We start from the raw sequence: 19,251 nt of genomic DNA, 5'->3' as shown, positions 1-19,251 counted from the left end.
ACAATGAAAACATTTCAGCCTTAAAAATTAAAATCGCCAGAGCATCTTCAAAGGCAAGTGCGTGGATTTTAGGAGAAACCGCCTATCTCTCTGAGTTCAATGAAGTGATTTTTATTTCTGAAACAGAGAGCTAACATAAAATACCTTGAGGAGATAGTATTAAAAAAAATATGTTTCACATCATTTTTGTACAGAAGCTGCTGAGTTGGTATCATAAGGAAAAATATGTTAGCTCACTTAAAGAGGCCCAATAAACAACTAGTTCCAAAATGAGCATATTTTAAAATTCTAAAAATAGGTTGCAGAGAAAAGAAAACAAAATCAATGTCAACCTACCCTTCTTTGGAGCCCATCTGGCTTAGCCAAGCCCTTCCAAGGGACTATCCAGGGAAGGTCAGGATGGGAGCATCCTGCTGTTGGACCATGCTCAATACTGCACACAGTCAGCTTTGCACAATACGTTTCATCAAGTGTTGGAGTCTCTACATGTGAAAAAATCTACCAAATACTATGTGAGTTCATAAAATATGCTCTAGAAAAATCTTCCTAGAAGAAAGATAACATTTTTCCAGACATGAAAGTAAGCTATGCAAACAGGACAGACCTGGGAATTCCCAGAAAAAAATAAAAGAAAAAAGGTGCAAGGTCATGTTAAGGAATTTGAGCTTTAAGGGGAGGATACAGTGTAAATGACATTGAAAGGTTTTAACACAATCAGTTTGCATTTTAGATTAAAAATCACTTTGGTGGTTGTGTAGAGAATGGATTACAGAGAAGCAAGCCAGGAGGTAGAAAGGCTAGTTACAAGGCTGTTGTGAACAGTAAGAGATGCCTGGACCAGGATGGTAGCAATGAGGATGGAGAGAAGAGGACAGAGTCAAGGGCTACATAGGAGACGTACTCAATAGAATCTGCTAACCGACTGATGAAAGTAATCATGGTGAGGGAGGAAGTTAAGCACTTCACTCAGGTTTCTGGCTTGAGCAACTTGAGTCAAGTCATTCATTGAGATATGGAACCTTGGAGAAGATGGGTTAAGGGTGAGAAATATAAGTTAAATACATCTAGAGTCTATAAAAAAGAAATCCAAACAGACACATTACATTCTTACATTAAGCATTTATTAAATAAGCAAGTTGAGAGAATTAGAATATATTCCAAAAGCTCAACGGCCAATTTCTAGTTATTTATTAGTTGTAGAGAGTTCAGGAAAAATAGCACACAATTCTAAAACCAAGTTTTTGCCATTCGTTTCAGTCTGCTCACACTAGTGAACCTTTCAAGGAGGCCACGGCAGATGATGTTGCTGTTCCCAGTGATTCACTGCCCTCTCTGCCGAAGGATTATCCACCCTCTTGAGGTACCAAGTGACTTGCAGGGCCACCTACAGAAGGATTACACCTCCCTGCATCACTACCATCACGTTGGTCAAAGAAATGTAAGAAGTGATATATGCCACTTCTGAGCAGGTTTTAAAAGCTAGCACATGTTTTTCCACTGCTCTTTCTTCCAGTTGGAGATTGCTCCTTCAGCTAGGATCCCAGAATGAAGAAGACAAGTGAGGCTGAGCTGTAGCTCACCACTTGAATATAACTGTTGTAAGATACTGAGCTCTAGAGGTTGTCTGCAACCACAGCATTTACAACAAAATATGATGGATTTATGACAGATATAGGTGTCCAACAAATAACAATGCAGGATTTGTGCTTCTGCTCTTCCAGTTGAATTTTTTTGGTGACCTGCTAGGAAGTGATCTGATGGGGAAAAAAAAACAGATAGTTGGCCCAAGTGTCCCAAAACTAAGACCAAGGATTTTTAACCTGAAAGGAAACTTGATCGTCTGGAGTCAATAAACTTTTTGTGTAAAGGGCTGGACAATAAAAATTTAGGCTTACAGGCCACAAGGACTCTGTTGCACCTACTCAATACTGCAGATATATCACAAAAGCAGTCATAGACAATATGTAAATGAATGAGCACTGCTGTGTTCCAATAAAACTTTATTTACAAAAACAGGCAGAGAGGCAGATTTGGCCCAGAGGGCTATAGTTTCCAGATCCCTGGTCTAAATCCTTCATATTGTCAACGAGGAATCCAAGACCCAGAGAGATTAAACCTGGCTGGTGGCAAGCTAAGCATTAGAAGGCAGGTCTCCCGAATCTAGTCCTCTAGAATAGGTTCTGTTGAGTCACAAGATGGAGACAAAATACACAGGAAAAAATAAGGCAGAGAATGCTAAGGGTAGGTTTCAATTATGTTAAACAGCTTTCAACAGTTTGGTTATAAATGAGGATTTGCTTTTCAAGTGACTATGGCTTTCATAAAAACAAGGGAATGTCATAGAACCGAACAGGTGAACAAATGATAAATTAGCCAGTGTATGAAAAATGAGCTTCAGAGGAAACACAATTACATACCTCCTTCCTACTAGCATTTCCTCGAACACTTTATCAGCCATTTCTTTTATGAACAGGACAGCATTTGCTAAGATCATTAAGGTAACTCATCTTAAGCCAAAATGGGTTTGAAAAAAATACCGTAATAAGAGCAACAAATACACTAGGGCCAGCAAGCAATTATTTCACATGGCATTTTAAATTTATTTTTCTTTCTTTTAACTTCCAAAGAAATACTCACTGGAGGAAATTCGAACAATACGGAAGTATATTAAGTGACACACTCCATGCCCTCCTCAATTCCACCCCCAAGAGTGTTAACACATGACTGATTTATATCAGAACAGTGCAATAAAACTACTTTCTCTGAGTCACTCTTTTTACAACAAAGAGGAATACAGAGTTCCCCTGGCCAGACAGCCCTTGGAAATCATATTTTAAGACAACAAAGAGGTTATGGACGGTCTGTGGCCCAGAACCGAGAAAAGCAAGCTGCCGATGCAGGGTTTAAATGGAGAGTCTTGACCTCAGCACTGTAACCAGATGAATGAGGCTGCTGAAATACCTTGATAACGCTTCTGTGGGATACACAAACACTTCAAAAATGAGTAGGAATATCTATACCTTCTCTTTTGGTATTTTATTGGGAAAAGTTAGGCCAATTTGCTCATAAAAAGACCAACAATCTGAATCAGTTTTTGGTTTTTTTTTTTTTAATCCATACTTGAGTGACATGAGTCGAAATGGCAGAGTAAGGAACTCCAAAAGTCCATCCTCCATAAAAGCAATAAAAAAACTGGCAGAAACCGCAGAATCAGTTTTTTTGGAACTCTGGAAACTAACCAAAAGCTTGTAGCAACCACTTAATGCACTTAAGTACAGCAAAACAGTCAAGAAAAACTATCTGGGTTTTGGTTAAAGTAACAAGCTTTGTGGCATTTTATTATTTTTATTTTTATTTATTTATTTATTTATTTGTTTATTTTGAGGACGATTAGCCCAGAGCTAACTGCTGCCAATCCTCCTCTTTTTGCTGAGGAAGACTGGCCCTGAGCTCACATCCGTGCCCATCTTCCTCTACTTTATACGTGGGATGCCTACCACAGCATGGCATGCCAAGCGGTGCCATGTCTACACCCAGAATCCGAACCAGCGAACTTTGGGCCACTGAAGCAGAATGTGCGAACTCAACCACTGCACCACTGGGCTGGCCCCTGTGGCATTTTAACTTACCCTGGTCCCATCCCCCATTCCCCAGCTCAGTGATAGCCTTGAAAATAACAGCCTGCCTTCCTAGTACTGGTACCAGAGGCAGCAGAACAAACCTCATTCACAAAGAACTGTAGTAACTTGTTTTGACCTGTCTGGTGGTGCCCTAGAAGACAAAACATTGACCTTTATTGTGTCTAACTCAGAACTCTAAGTGCTAAAAAGTGGCTAACTGGAGGGAGTTTGTTGAAAACACTTACAGGCAAATAAATCTATTTAATTGCTGCTACGTGAGGTAATGGATAAGAGTTGGGGCAAACAAAAGACTAACGAAAGAAGTTGGGAGGAAAGGCTGGAGAATGAGATGCTTTGGGGAATAAGGGCCTTGAAAAGCTCTCACATATTCCAGAACATCTAGATGGCCATGTGCATTCCCAGGGTGTGCACATGCTCCAAAAAGATCTGAGAAGGCCCTAAGCTCTCACCGCTGGCTGACCTTCACGCTGTTCACAAGCAGAAAGCAAAGCCTAAGGGAAGTTGTACACTGTCTGGCTGAATGCGCGCTTCAATACACACACAGAGCCCACCTGCAAAGAGTGATTTTTGTTTTTTGGCTTCTGGGCATTTAAGAAAAACTCTGTCAGGGGCCAGCCCAGTGGCACAGCGGTTAAATGCACACGTTCCACTTTGGCGGCCCAGGGTTCAGTGGTTCAGATCCCGGGTGCGGCCATGGCACTGCTTGGCAAGCCATGCTGTGGTAGGTGTCCCACATATAAAGTAGAGGAAGATGGGCATGGATGTGAGCTCAGAGCCAGTCTTCCTCAGCAAAAAGAGGAGGATTGGCAGCAGATATTAGCTCAGGGCCAATCTTCCTCCAAAAAAAAAAAAAAAAAGGAAAAACTCTGTCCAATCACCAGCTGATCACTAAGCTGAAACTGAGACTTCAGGGCCACACATCGCAAAGAATACATACTTCACAAGATTAGTTCAGAAAAGTCACTAAACAAATAACCACCATATTAAGCAGCAATAACAAACCCTGGGAGGGAGAAGAATCTGATTTCCAGAGTTGCTACACTGTAATATTCAAAATGTCCTGTTAATTACCAGGCATCCAAAGAAACAAGTAGCACCCACATACAGAAAAAAGAGCAATCAATATAAACCATTTCTCTGGAAGCCAAGACTCTGGACTTACTAGACAAAGACTGTAAATCGGCTATTTTCAATATGCTCAAAGAGCTAAAGACATTGCTCATAGAATGATAAAATAAGCTGCAGACTAGGAGAAATATTTTCAAATCTCATATCTAACAAAAGATTTGAATGCAAAATATGTCTTAAAAACTCTACAATATGAAAACAAACAATCTAATTTTTAAAAGTGCAAAGATTTGAACATTCTTCACTAAAGATGATATATGGGTGGCAATTAACCACATGAAAAGATTCTCAACATTATTATCCATTACAGAAATGACCATTCAAGCCACAAAGAAATATCACTACATATTTATCAGAAAGGCTAAAATAAAAACAAAAACAAACAAGAAAAACCTGGCAATACCAAAGGCCGGTAAGGATGTGGAGCAACTGGAACACTCATACATTGCTGGTAATAATGCAAAATGGATACCACCACTCTGGAAAACAGTTTGGCAGTTTCTTATAAAGTTAAACATATATTTACCATATGACTCAGCAAACTGGTATCTAGGTACTTAAACTAGAGAAATAAAAACTTCTGTTTACACAAAAACCTGTATACGAATGCTTATAGCAGCTTATTCATAATCATCAAAAACTGAAAACAATCTAAATATCTTTCATCAGGTAAACAGTGGTACATTCATACGATGGAATACTACTCAGCAGTCAAATGGAACAAACTATTGATACACAGAACACCACGAATGAATCTCCACAGCATTGTGCTGGATGAAAAAGGCCAGTCTCAAAGGTTATATACTTTATGATATGTACATATCACACATAGATATGATTGTATAATATTCTAGAAAAGGCAAAACGACAGAGACAGAGAACAGATCAGTGGTTGTGGGGGTTGGGGGGGGAGGTGTTAGGGTTACACAGAAAGTTTGACCACAAGGGGCAGCACAGGAATTCCAAGGTGATGAAACTGTTCTGTAACCTGTGGTCACACGAATCTATACATGTACTAAAACTCATAGAACTATGTACCAAAAAGAAGTCAACTTTACTGTATGTAAACTTAAAAATTAAAGGAGACAAAACACTGCTGGGGTTCAAATCCCAGCTCCAGTTCTCTTTGCCCCATTTTCCTCATCCTAAAAAGAGAACCTGACTTTCTGTGTTCTTAGAGGGAATGCATCAGTTCCTGACATTAAATAAGTGACTGATAAATAAAACGTTTTGTTCAGATACGCTAAAAAGTTGGCACTTTTTAAAAACTTACTACAGGAGTAAGAAAGCTAGTTTTCAATTAAAAGAGCAAAGAATTAATAAAGAATACTGGAATTAAAACCCCTAAGTCTTCATTATCTTCATCAAACTCTCATTAGAAACCCATGAGGGGACCAGTACCAAAGTACCCTCTACAAGGTTTACGAAATCCTTGCGCTCAAGGAGCTCCTGCAAGGTTTGTTCCAAGAGGGGCAGTAAGGACTCGACATCACATTTAGCACTAATAGCAAACGCGCCCTAGTTAAGGCTTAACGCTAAACGTTCAGCATCACTGCCCCTCTCCTGGAGAGGGTGCCCAGTGGCAGCCTCCTTTGCCCAAGTCAGGGAAAGTTAGCAACGTTGGACTTGTCGCTCGCTTTGATGCCCTACATCCCATGTGTCACCAGACCAGTCAATCCTCCTTCAGAAATATCTTTAACATTCACCCTCCACACTATTCTAGACATTTGTGGGGTTTGGGGCTTTTTAAGCAGCAGCTGCTGCTGCGAGTAATGGCGACTTTCTCCTTACCAGAAAATCAGCCTCCTTCTCTCAGTCAAATATCCAAACCTACATCAAATTTCAAAACCCAATCCAATGAGGGCCCAAGATGGCGGCGCGCGGGCGGGGAGAGCCGCTCACAGCCGGAAAGCGACAACCGTCCCACCCGCCCGGGGCGGGCGTGGAGGTCGCGGCCCCAGCCTGGGGCAGGAGCTCAGCGCCCAGGGCTGCCAGGCTTCCCCGCAGCAAGAAGGCCCTGCAGGGAGCCACTGGGAAGGACGCCGAGAGCGAGGACTTGACGTCCACTTGCTGCCCCGCAGCCCAGAGCCTGGCGCCAGCTGTGCTGATAGCACCAAGTCACAAACGTCTAGAGCTCTTAAGACTTAAAAGGAAACAGGAAAATGTGACATTCCTGCGTGTCAGAGCATAGTGTTTCTTCTCAACAGGGTAAGCCATGGGCAGAATAGGAATTCACTTTCCATCATTGTGTACACGAGGATTTGGGTTAGAATAAAATGTAACCAAACGAACGATAAAAACCACACTGAATCATTTTTTTAAAAGTTCAGTTCCATTCTGTTTGACAGGTATGTGTTAAACATATGTGCCAGGCACTGTTCTGAGTCATTGGGCTTTCACAAAATGAGCCTCTCCTGTCCTAGATAGAACTCATTCCTGAAAGTCAGAGTGTTCCGCTCATGCATGGAGCCTGCTAATTTTACCCCCTCTCCATTCCAAGAAACCTCGGAATATCACCCAGGGCAAAGTCCCATCTGACAGAAGCAGCTGCAGACAATTCTTAATTCTTGAAGGCTGGTAGCCAGGTAGGTACCACAGGACACTACCATCCTCCCCCAGGAGAAAGGACCAGGGATGGGTCTGAAAAGGTGTATGTGTATAGTTTGTCATAGGCCTCTGAGGTAAACCACCATGAGAACTCTGCCCAAAAGGGGCACTGTGCGCAGGAGGTGGCTGGCCAACCTTAGAGCCTCTTTCTTGGAGAGACTGGCTGTAAGAAAAACAAGAGAGAGCCAATTATTCAGTAACTTCAGAAGCCACGTAAGCAGACAGAAGTAAACTGAGTCACAAAAAATGGTGGTGCCACTGACATAAGGAATAACAATCATCCCAACTTACAAAGGAATGTTCTCTGGAATAGCTATTTGCTATCTGTTTCCTAGAGCTACTCTTATCTCCAAATGACTTCTGAGACTACTTCCTGTGTCTTCTAACTTACCCATGTATCCTCATAATAAGCCTCCATCAGCTAAGGATAGCAGAACAGGCTTCTCTTTCTTGCAATCTGAAAGAACATAGCTATCACATGCATTGCTTTCCGGTTCCTTCAATGATAGCTCCTTGCACTGTTGTTTATGTGAAGCCTTCTTAGGCTCTAAGATAACAGAGAGACTGAATAAAATCCATGTATAAAATGCATGGTGGATTCTGTTTATTCTGTTTGACTAAAAGTCATCACAACATGAATTACTTATGATGGAAAAACATAGTTCAAATTATAAGAAATCACACTAAAACCGCTCAACATCACATTTTTTAATAAGATGCTAAGCCAGTGAGTCTCACCTCACATAGAACTTCAAAACTCCAGCTCCCCAGCTACTATTCCAGAGAAATTAATCAGGAAATCTGAGGGTGGGGTCATGAGCATATGTCTTTTTTAAAGCGCCCCAGTTGATTCTGATGCCCAGGCAGAGTTGAGAACCTTGGCACTGAGGGGAGTAATTGAGAGCCTTGTTATTCAAAGTGTGGTTCAGGGACTAGCGCAGCAGCAGCATCACCTGGAACTTGTTGGAAATGCAGAATCTCAGGCACCATCCCAAACCTACTAAATCAGGATCTGCATTTTATGTGTGTGTGTGTGTGTGCGTGTGTGTGTGTGTGAGTGAGGAAGATTGTAGCTGAGCTAACATCTGTACCAATGTTCCTCTATTTTATTTGGGATGCCGCCAGAGCGTGGCTTGACGAGTGGTCCCAGGTCCATGCCCCAGATAAGACCCTGTGAACCCCAGGCTGCCAAAGCAGAGCACACAAACTTCACCACTATGCCACTGGGCCACCCCAGGATCTGCATTTTTATAAGATCTCCAGGTGATTTGTAGGCATACTAAAGTTTGAGAAGCACTGTTTGGAGGTCCCATTGCTACAGAAATGTGAGAAATACCACACCATGTTATAAAGTTGAATACCTCAAGAAATCTATGAAGAAGAAATAGGAAGAGAAAAGCATAAGAGATAAAATGTTTGTGATATTAGTCTGAGAAAGACAAACACTAGATGATTTCACTCACATGTGGAATATAAACAAGTACTTGGACAAAGAAAACCGTTCAGGGGTTACCAGGGGAAGGGGTTTGGGGTGGGGGTACAGGGGGTGAAGGGGGCCACTTATGCGGTAACAGTTAAGAAATAATGTACAACTGAAATCTCACATTGATGTAAACTGTTATGAACTCAATAAAAAAAAGCTTGTGATATTATGTATTTCACATTATTAAGCATCTAATTAAGAGTAATATTCAAATGCAAGTCTGCACACTTTAAAACTTGAAATACCACTTGTTTCAAGTGAATTCCACTTACAAACCACTTTCCACTGGCAATAGTTATACCTCAATTGAGTAACACAAATCTGCCTTGTAATCTCCAGACAGCTCCAGTTATCTCCACTGAGCTACTGTATGTGTGGAGGGGGAGTCTTGTGAGGGAATAAAGAAACAAGGGGTGTGGTGACAATACAAAAAGGGATCATTTACATGGGTGGCTCCATGCCGGAGGACCTTCGAGTGTTACATGAACACCTCTGTACTAGTTTCAAAGGACTATTTGGAAATGGCAATATTTATTGCCAGGAAAACTACTTCTCCACATGTTGTGCAAACATTTTCTCCTGTGCCCTCGTTCTTGGCCAGCTCTCAGAGAAAAAGCATTCAGCCGTCTTCCAGTATAGGGATTCCTTGCTTAACGTATCTTTGGGAAACAGCGCTCCGGTAACACGAAGGCAGCCATATTGAAAACAAATGAACTCTGAATGCTAAGCAGCAGCCCTGGCATGCGTCATAGGGCTCATTAGCAATGCAATTGTTAATCTGCTCATAGGCATCAGAGTAGGAAGAAAATCACCTCCCTTCACAGCTTCTATTTATTTATTCCCTGAGAAGCATTTAGCCCTGGTACTAGGCAAAATGTCAAAATCTGAAAACTGGTTTCAGCTTCTATAGGTTCCCCTTCAGTACCTTTCAACTTGTCTAAGGATGACCATGACCCACTTCAAGAACTATACATCACACATGAGAACTTGAAGTTTACTAGCATGTTCCCCATCATAAACTTGTAGAATAGTAAGAGAATGAATAATTCCCATTTAAAAGATGAAAAAGAAGGGGGCAGGGAGGAGGGACTCTGATTTGTCCAAGGCCACACTGAAATAAAGCACGAAATAGCGAAAAGAATCTAGGTATCCTAAGGTAACCTCATGTTAACAAAATGCATTATAGCCGGATGGTAAGGAGAGGAAAAGAAGAAGATCAAGCTGGAATTTATGTCAGTTAGGTATTACATTCAGCTGCTAGTCATAAAGGCCTAAGATAACAGTAGCTTACATAAGACAGAGTTTATTTTTTCTCAAATAAAGGAGGAGGCAGGCAATCAAAAGCTCATATGATGATTCTATTTTAATCATTGGAAACTCAGGTTCCATCAACTTTTCTGCTGTACCATTCACAGTTCATGGCTTCCATTCTCAAGGCAACCTCGTGGCCCAGGATGGCTGCTGTGAGCTACACATCCTTGTTCCTGGCAAGAGGCGGAAGGAAGGCGAGAAGGGCAAAAGGGTATTTCGTGCAGTTGAGCTTCCTTTAAAGAACTTTCCTAGAAATTTCACTCAACTTTTACTTGCATCTCATTAGCAGGCTGGAAGCAGTTTTGTATGTGGGCACATTGCCACATTCAGGGTTCCATCATATAGGGTTCCATTTACTACAGAAGGAGGGAATGAATATTGGGTCGGCAACTAGGAGTCTGCCACAGAATCCTATTCTGTCACTTCCTAGCTGTGTGACCTTGAGGACTGTAGATTATTCACTCCCTCTAGCCCTCAGGTTCCTCATCTGTAAAATGAAGGAAATTGTCACACCTACCTCATAAGATTGTATGAGGACTAAAGGAGAAAAATACACATACAACAATTAGACTACTACCTGGGACCCAGCACACAATAAATATTAACTCACTATTTGACTATACTAGAGTCCTCCTCTAACTTCCTCTCCATTTCTAAAATTGGAAAGGAAAGAAAATTAGTCCTTTGCACCTGCTGATACTCTAAATGTGCATGAGGTTTAGTCATAGGTCACCTCAATCAGACATAAGTATTTCATGCCTTTCTTTTCTAATTATGAAATGAAATTACGTGCCAGACATCAGCACATATCAGATATTCTGGACAGAACTAGGGTGGAGGAATTGAGCTTACATTCCCCAAAAGGCAGGGTCTAAATACAATCCTCCTGTAGATCTTTGGAGAGACCGAAGCAGCTAAGGAGAGACTAAAAAACAATGATATCTCCTGTGCAGAATTCCAAAAAATTTATGTAGATACTCTACCGTCAAGGAGGTGGAGCATAACCCCTTACTCCTTAAACGTGGCTGCAGATAGTGACTTCCTTCATTTCCTACAGTATGGAAATGGGGGTTGGGGCTAAAGGTAGCCTTAGAGTAAAGAAAACTGACAAACACCACCTCAGCTAGGTGATCGAGGTCAATATCAACACTGATAAATGATGTTAACATTATGTACCCTTAATATGTGATAAAAATGGTACTTAACCTCTGTAGTTAACACTCAATCCTCCCAAACACCCATAACTCTAGTCTAATAATGAGAAAAACATCAGACAAATCCCAACAGAGTGACATCTACAAAATATCTGACCAGTACTCCTCAAAACTGTCAAGGCCATCAAAAACAAGGGAAATCTGAGAAACTATCACAGCCAAGAGGAGCCTAAGGAGACATGACACCTACACATAATATGGTATCCTGGATGGGATCCTGCAAAACAAGAAGGGATTAGATAAAAACTAAGGAAATCTGAATAAAGTATGAACTTTAGTTAATAATACATCCACAGGGGCCGGCCCGGTGGTGCAGCAGTTAAGTTCGCACGTTCCGCTTCAGCGGCCCGAGGTTCACTGGTTCGGATCCTGGGTGCGGACATGGCACTGCTTGACATGCCATGCTGTGGTAGGCATCCCACACATAAAGTAGAGGGTGATGGGCACAGATGTTAGCTCAGGGCCAGTCTTCCTCAGCAAAAAGAGGAGGATTGGCAGCAGTTAGCTCAGGGCTAATCTTCCTCAAAAAAAAAAAAAATACATCCATATTGGTTCACTAATTGCAACAAATATACCATACTAATGTAAGATGTTAATAATAGGGGAGATCAGGGGACGGCCCCGTGACCGAGTGGTTAAGTTCGTGCACTCCGCTTCAGCGGCCCAGGGTTTCACTGGTTCGGATCCTGGGCACAGACCTAGCACCAGTCATCAGGGCATGCTGAGGCAGCGTCCCATATAGCAGAGCCAGAAAGACATACAACTAGAATACACCACTGTGTACTGGGGGGGCTTTGGGGAGAAGGAGGAAAAAAAAAAAAGGATTGGCAACAGATGTTAGCTTAGGTGCCAATCTTTAAAAAAAATAATAAAAATAATAGGGGAAATCAGATGTGGGGTAGATGAGAACTTCTGTATTATCTTCACAATTTTTCTGTAAATCTAAAACTATTCTAAAAAACAAAGTTTATTAAAAGAAAGAAAGAATGGTAATGGTACCACCCACCCCATACCACCATACACCAATCCCCACTCCAAGGGCAAGCTTACAGCTCCTAAAAGGGAAGCCTAAACTGCTGACAGGCAGGAACTGATATCCTGCCCTCTTATAAACAAGGGGGCCAGGCCTTCTTTCTGCCCTGTGTCAGGCTATATCCTCTTCCTCCCCAACCTTAAACCTGCTCTACGTTCTGAAGCTACTAGACATATATTTTCATCTTCCACTTAATTGATAAGATTTCCATTATACATATGTTAGTACCATAAATTCCCCTAGAACACACCCCATGTCTCCATCACCTTATCAGTGGAGCTCCTATCTTGAAAGGGGCCTGCAGGACAACTTAAGCTAAAGTACCTGCCCTCTCCAGCGACGGCAATATCTTGAGCTTTGCACCTTTGGTTTCTCCCTCACCAACAGAGCTCTTCTCAAGGAGCCCAGAGAAATCCCCCAAGATCTGACTTAGCACACTGGCAAACCTCTATAAACCAAGGCAGAAGTTATCTTTCTTCTCATCTCCTAGAGTTATAAAACATAAGGCTGGAAGCCTCATCCCTTCAATTAATAAGGCAAAAACTGAGGCCCAGAAAGTTGCTGTAAATTGCCAGAGGCTAAAGCTAACTGAGAGAGACTCAGTTGGAACCCAGGTGTTCACAGGGCGAGTCTCTAAGTACCAGTGAACGCAAAGCTGAAATGATCTAAGGGAAAACAGAGTGACGATGTTGCCCCCAAGTGTCATATGCCAATGAAGTTATAGACACACTGGATGAATACTCTCAAAGTTAAAAAAAAAAAAAATGAATGAATGAATGCAGGGATTAACCCTGGTTAAAAATAGGATGTAAGATGATCAACTTACCTCTGATTTGCTGAAATCACTTTGAACATAACTGCTTATGTCACAAGAGTAAGCTTTTCGTTTATGACCATGAAGAAAAGCTAAATACAACTACAAACCATGTTAAAATAGTTTTATGTGTGAGAAAAGCCAAATGAAGAACTGGTCTCAGTCTTTGGGGATCTCGTAGGATTGACGTAGTTCCAAGAAATGCATGAACTCCAAAGCAAAGCAACTACACTTGATTATGAAACGGTGAAGATGCAGATTTCCATCCTTTTTCTCTGCCAACCTGAAACTCCATAACTATTTCCCAATAAAGAAAAATGGAGACTCAACTAAGCGTCAGATATCTTAACAACAATAACAAAAGTACACGAGTAAACGCTAATAACTTTATAGGTATTTACTATGTGCCCAGCTGTGCTCTAAAGGTATTACATATATTAACTCATTTAATCTTCAAACTCTATGCAATAGGTTTTTTAATATTCCCATTTTGCAAATAAAGAATGGAAGCACAGAGAGGTTAGGTCACACAGTTAGCAAGACGAGAGCCGAGAAATAAACCAAGACAGTCTGGTTCTCTTATGCTACATTCCATTTGATAGTCACCATGGACTACTTTATATCCTTATTTATCTTCTTGAAAGCGTATTAGTCTTACCTTCCCTAATTCTATGACACGTTCTTTAAAAGCAGGGAGCCTATTTTAGATATCTCTTTGTGTTGCCAGTATTTTCTACACCATTTTGCACACATTACATTGATGGGGATAACTAGACAGGTCTTCCTAAAGAACTTGGCGAGTGCAGGATTTTTAAACGATGTGTAAATATATCCATAGTTTCCATGGGATTTAAAATAACTTTCCAAAATAAATTAGACAGCTTTAGAATTCTAATAACAAAAACTAGAGATGGTGGCCCAGAAGAATTGTGCAGTTTTCAAAAGTATCTAACTTATTAGACAGAGCTGTATATTCTCTGGGAGAATATGACTTGGCGTGTGATAAGAATTAACTCAAAGAAACTATAGTTTATGACTTGGAACACACAACAGAGGTAACTGAGGTGCAGCTATACCTGGCTGCGTTATTTTAGATTAAGTTTTCTAACATTTCTGAGTCTCAGTTTACTCGTCTTTAAAATGGGAATAACAAAATGTACCCTCTTCCCTCTCAGGTTGTTGTAAGAATCAAATTAAATGAGGCAGGGAAAGCCCTTCCTGAGCAGAAAAGAACCAGATAAAGAATTTCTAAAATATAACAGGCACCATGCAGGTATAAACGTGTGCATTAATAGCAATTGACTTTATTAGCAATCAGTAGGACAGCTCAGAAAACCATGGACTTTCAGGTCAAAAAGACCTAGATTTAAGTCCCTATTCTGCCCTTTACTAGCTGAGGGACCTTGGGGAAGCTGCTTAAACATTTTTGTCTTAATCTTTTCAATTGCAAAATGAAGAAAATAATACTTCACAGAGGATAACATGTAAGAAGCACAACGAATTTCATTCTGTGCCCTCATACTGACAATATTAGTTATTTTGCTTAAAACACATTGGAAAAGTTGTATCAGTCCTTCCAGAGTTTACCATAAAGACATCAATACGTAGAAAGAATAAATTTATTTAGTATTTATGAAACCCTATTAAATGCCTACCACTCTTTTGGGTGATTAGGGGAGGACCTAGAATTTTGTATTCCCTGCCCTTTGGAGAAACAGTATAAAAATGCTGTAGGCCCATCAGCGGTTCTCAGACCCATTTGAGAGTCTGACAAAAGCTATGGCACCTCTCCCTGAAGAAAGCTACAGAACTTATAGGAGACAACAGGACAACATCTTCATGACCTTGGGGTAGCGAAAGCATTTTTAAGCCACGGAGACAGTGAGAGGAGGAGAGATACTAACTATAAAGAGAAAGATTCAAAAGTACACCTACATTAAAATTAAGAATTTCCACATCAAAAGAAACCATAAAGAAAATTTTAAAAATAAGCCACAGAGTAGAAGATATTTGCAATACGTGTAACCAACAAAAGTCGAGATTCCTGTGTAAATAAAGAACTCTGACAAATCAATAAAAAGTGTCTATATTAATACAATAAAAAAAAACTACAGCTGCATATACCAAAATGGATAAATCTTACAAACTTAATATTGAGTGAAAAAATCATGACACTAAAGAATACACACAGGATGATTCCACTCATATGAAGATGTAAAATAGGTAAAACTAAATAATATTGTCTAGGGATGCATCTGTGTATGCAAATACAGACAGCTAATCCTCTACAGAAAAGCAAGGAAATAATAATCGAAAAAAGTGGTTCCCTCCAGGGAAAGGAAGCGGTCGTGACTGAGAGACATTGGAGTCTGCTTCTAGGGAACTGATAATAATCTGTTTCTTGACTACCAGGTAGGTTATAAGAGTTTTACTTTACAATTTATAGGTTTTAAACGCTCTTCTGTATGCACATTGCAAAAACAAACACCTCCACAACAACACCTAAATTTAGATGGAAGAGGAGGAGTTCACAGACACCCGCAAGTCCATAAACCCCAAGTTAATGGCCTCGAGCTATGTGAGATCAAAGAAAAAGAGAAAATCCCTAGATTCCAAAGTGGTGGGGGAGGTGGGAGTGATGAGAACAGGAAAGGTGAAAGATTAGAAAAAGATTAAGCAGAAGAAACACTAAACCTCTGGGTCAGTTCATACTCTCACTCGGAGAGAGAGCAACATCTAGAGCAGCTGTAACTAACAAATGCCCAAGCTTGGTAAGGAATGCGATGGTGCCTGAAAAACACATTAACTAATGAGAGGAAGGAGGAGCACAGCCTGTAAAGAAATGTAAACTATTAAATAATGTGTCCCAAAAGAAGACCAATAATTGCGAGTTTAACCCTCTACCCACTCCACAATATCTCTGTCCCTCACCCCTTAATGGAGATGGGGCATACTAAATGGTTAGAAACTGCAAACACCAATTTTCTGAGGGAAAAAGTGCACAATGTCATGTCTCAGCAAAATATTATCACAGAACCTAGAAAGGCTTCTGCCAGCCTCCGGAAATTAAGGAACTGGTGAAAACAAGTTACAAAATGCCATTTCCACCAGCCTTGGAATAAATAAACATACTGCAACTAAAAGATAAACATATATTTGGATGATATCTAGGCCGACCTCCAATCCAGCTCTTCCCAGTACAGTGCCTTGTAAGAGAGACGGAAGCTTTTGCTGAGGGTAATAGGAATTCAAGGTAGCCTACACTGTCTAAATCAGTTAATTCCATGGAGGTACACCTCTGTAGTTTTTTCATTGCGTGCTTAAGACAAGTATTTACTCATATCCAGCAGTTACCCATTATTTCATTAGGTCTGCGTTTATAGTGAACCAAACTATCGATTATTTTCAAAACGGCTGGTGTTCACGTAGACAGTCAAATGCCTTATCTTGGTGGAAAGTCCTTACAATAGGCAAAAGGAATTATTTTTAAGGTTCCAAGATCCTACCAAGGGCATCCAATTGACTATTTCTTCATGTTCCACTTAAATTCTTTCATCTCATTTTCTACCCTCCATTTGTTCCCCACAGATTCATTATCTTCTCTTTAATTCTCCAGCTTTCTCTTAAGTTAAGGAAGCCACATAGAAAATCTTCTTCACAGCCTGATATTCCACTTTCTAAAGAGGATTTAATGGACCATTCTCATCTGAATCTTCCTCACTCCTCTATCTCCCCCTCGTTGTCATCTCCTCAAGTTTGTTCTTCCCTCTTGTTTTCAGACATCTGGCTTCTCCAGTTGGAACCAAAGGCCAGAGAACTTCCTCTTTAATATGTTTGATTGAAAAGCTGCTCCAGGAAGAGGGAAGGGGTGTGGATCCACACGTATTCACTCACTGCTTATTCAAGTTTCACTTGTGCGCCAAACTACTGATCTGGGCCGCCTTTGTATATCCAGAAACTCAAGATCATTAAAGTAATTAGAGGCCCGGAAATGATTCTCAGCCCCAATGAATTTGCCCTTGGGGATGCTATATTCTGCACTAGGGGGGCTCACAAAATAACTCTAAGGCAAGTCCTACAGAAAACTGATGAGCTCCGGCGGTACGGGGGAGGGGAGGGAGGACAGACAGTCACAGGTCCGAAGTTCACAGGCCACCGAAACCAGACTTGACTCTTGGCACTTGGTTCGACCTGGTTGCGGCAGCGCAGGCAAACCAATCGGGAGGGGTCGCTCTCCGCCGAGACCGCCAGACCCAGAGAATTTTCCCCCAGCCTCTCACTCATCCGGAGATAAGTAATCACCCGGGCCACAAATTCCAAACCTGCAGCTCCTGGACTTAGTTTGCACGGAAAATTTGTAGTTTGGCTCCAGGGCCACTAGCAGGTAGAGACCAGTTTGAATTTCCTCGGGCTTGGCCCGTCAGGGAAGATGAGGATGGAAAAGCCACTCTCCCTCCTTCTCTCCTCCGAGTTAAAGGTGCCGGTCCCATCTAGACTGATGAGACACCTGCGCGGCCCCGCGGCGCCCAGCCCTCGGTCCCCCGGCCCTCCTCGCGTTCCCTGCGCCCCTCACCTGCGGCCGAGTGGCCCGAGAGCGCACGGCCCCGGGCGCGGCGCGGGCCCCCGAGCTCGCGGCGCTCGCGCAGCTCTTCCTCCTCGTCCTCCCGCCGCCGGCCCTCAGCCATGGGCGAGGCGCTGAGGCGCAGCCGGGGGACGGCGGGCGAGCTGCTGGCCCCGGCGCCCAGTCCGCGAGCACCCGGCGCCCCGCGCCAGCGCCCTCGGGGCCTGGAAGGCTGGTCCTCGCACGGAGGTGGGGGCTGCGGCCGCTGTGGAAACGGCTACCCCTGCGGACTCCACCTGCAGCCGCGGGGGAGCGGCCGGCGCCGGCCGAGCCAGTCTCCCCGCCTCCTCGCGGCGCACCAGCGGCCTCTTTCTGCCTGCTTTCTCTCTCCCCCTCTCTTCCCCCTTCCTCTTTCCCTTCCCCGCCCCGCAGCGGTGGAGCCAAGGATCGGGCGGGTTCTGGCCCGGCCTCGCCTCCTCGGGGAGGGGTTACCGGCCACCGAGGCCGCCCCACAGCCGCGCACGCTGGAACCACCGCTCGACCAAGACAAACGCGTACAAAAATATAAAGAGGATAGGAAGGGGGGAAAGAGGAGGTGGCCTGGTCTCTTCCTGCCCTTTCACAATATTCCGGTGTCAACAGGAAACCCATTTGCTTGACGCTTAAACAAAAGGAGGAGGAGGTGGAGGAGGAGGAGGAACCTGCCCCCAGCCGGACTTGGAGGGATGGGACAGCTGGGAGCCGCTGAACTTGGAAACAAACTAGGCTTGGAATTTGGTCGAGCCTCCGCGTTGCACACTTGTTTCTTTCCCTCTCTTTTCGTCCTTTTAGATAGAGCCTCGCCAAGAGCACAGGCGATTTTTAGGGCAGTGAAACTACTCTGTACAGATCCTGTAATGATGGATACGTGTCATTATACCTGCGTCCAAACCTATAGAATATACAACATGAGGAGTGAACCCTAATGTAAACTATAAACTTTGGGTGATTATGAAGTGTCAGTGTAGGTTCCTCAATTGTAACAAATGGACCACTCTGGGGGAGATGTTGATAATGGGGGAAGCCATGCATGTGAGGACATGGGGTATATGGGAAATCTCAATCTTCAGCTCAATTTTGCTGTGAACCTAAAAACTACTCTAAAATATGAAGTCTAATAAAAAAATTGTTTTCAATCGAGCCTCGCTGTATTCTGATTAACTTAGGGTTAGGAAATGGCCACAAGCCTCAGAAGAAAGCATGTAAGAGCCTGGTCCCTGATTATCCATAGAGAGGCGATTTGGTGAAGTGGCAGGAGCACTGGCTCTGGAGTCAGAAACCGTGATTTGAAGCACTTAGCTGTGAGACCAACCCCTGTGAAAAATTTTCAAAGCTGAAAAGCACCGTGAAAGAAAGTTCTGTGTATCTATATAGTACATATCTTAGATTCAGTACGCACATATGTACTTTTACACAGAGA

The 19,251-nt window shown here is 42.4% G+C and overlaps 1 protein-coding gene across 22 annotated transcripts in view; it reads right to left on the bottom strand.

Moving 5' to 3' along the window:
* Positions 1-18,965, bottom strand: part of SH3D19 (SH3 domain containing 19) — a 163,185-nt gene extending 144,220 nt beyond the window's left edge. For 6 of the 22 annotated variants that reach the window (XM_070261501.1, XM_070261511.1, XM_070261513.1 and 3 more), the window contains exon 1: positions 17,805-18,225. Coding sequence is in view for 14 of the 22 variants with exons in the window: in XM_070261489.1 (XP_070117590.1) it covers positions 17,805-18,443 (639 nt within the window). In the remaining 8 variants the exon portion in view is untranslated. Of the gene's footprint in view, positions 1-17,804 lie in introns of all 22 variants that reach the window. The other 16 variants (XM_070261489.1, XM_070261492.1, XM_070261490.1 and 13 more) reach the window with 5 other exon arrangements.
* Between the last annotated feature and the right edge of the window lie 286 nt (positions 18,966-19,251).

Source organism: Equus caballus, chromosome 2 (genome assembly GCF_041296265.1).
Source record: "Equus caballus isolate H_3958 breed thoroughbred chromosome 2, TB-T2T, whole genome shotgun sequence".
In the NCBI taxonomy this organism is placed as follows: Eukaryota; Metazoa; Chordata; class Mammalia; order Perissodactyla; family Equidae; genus Equus; species Equus caballus.
Note: the sequence above shows the minus strand (reverse complement) of the source record. Positions and strands in the feature narration are given on the sequence as shown.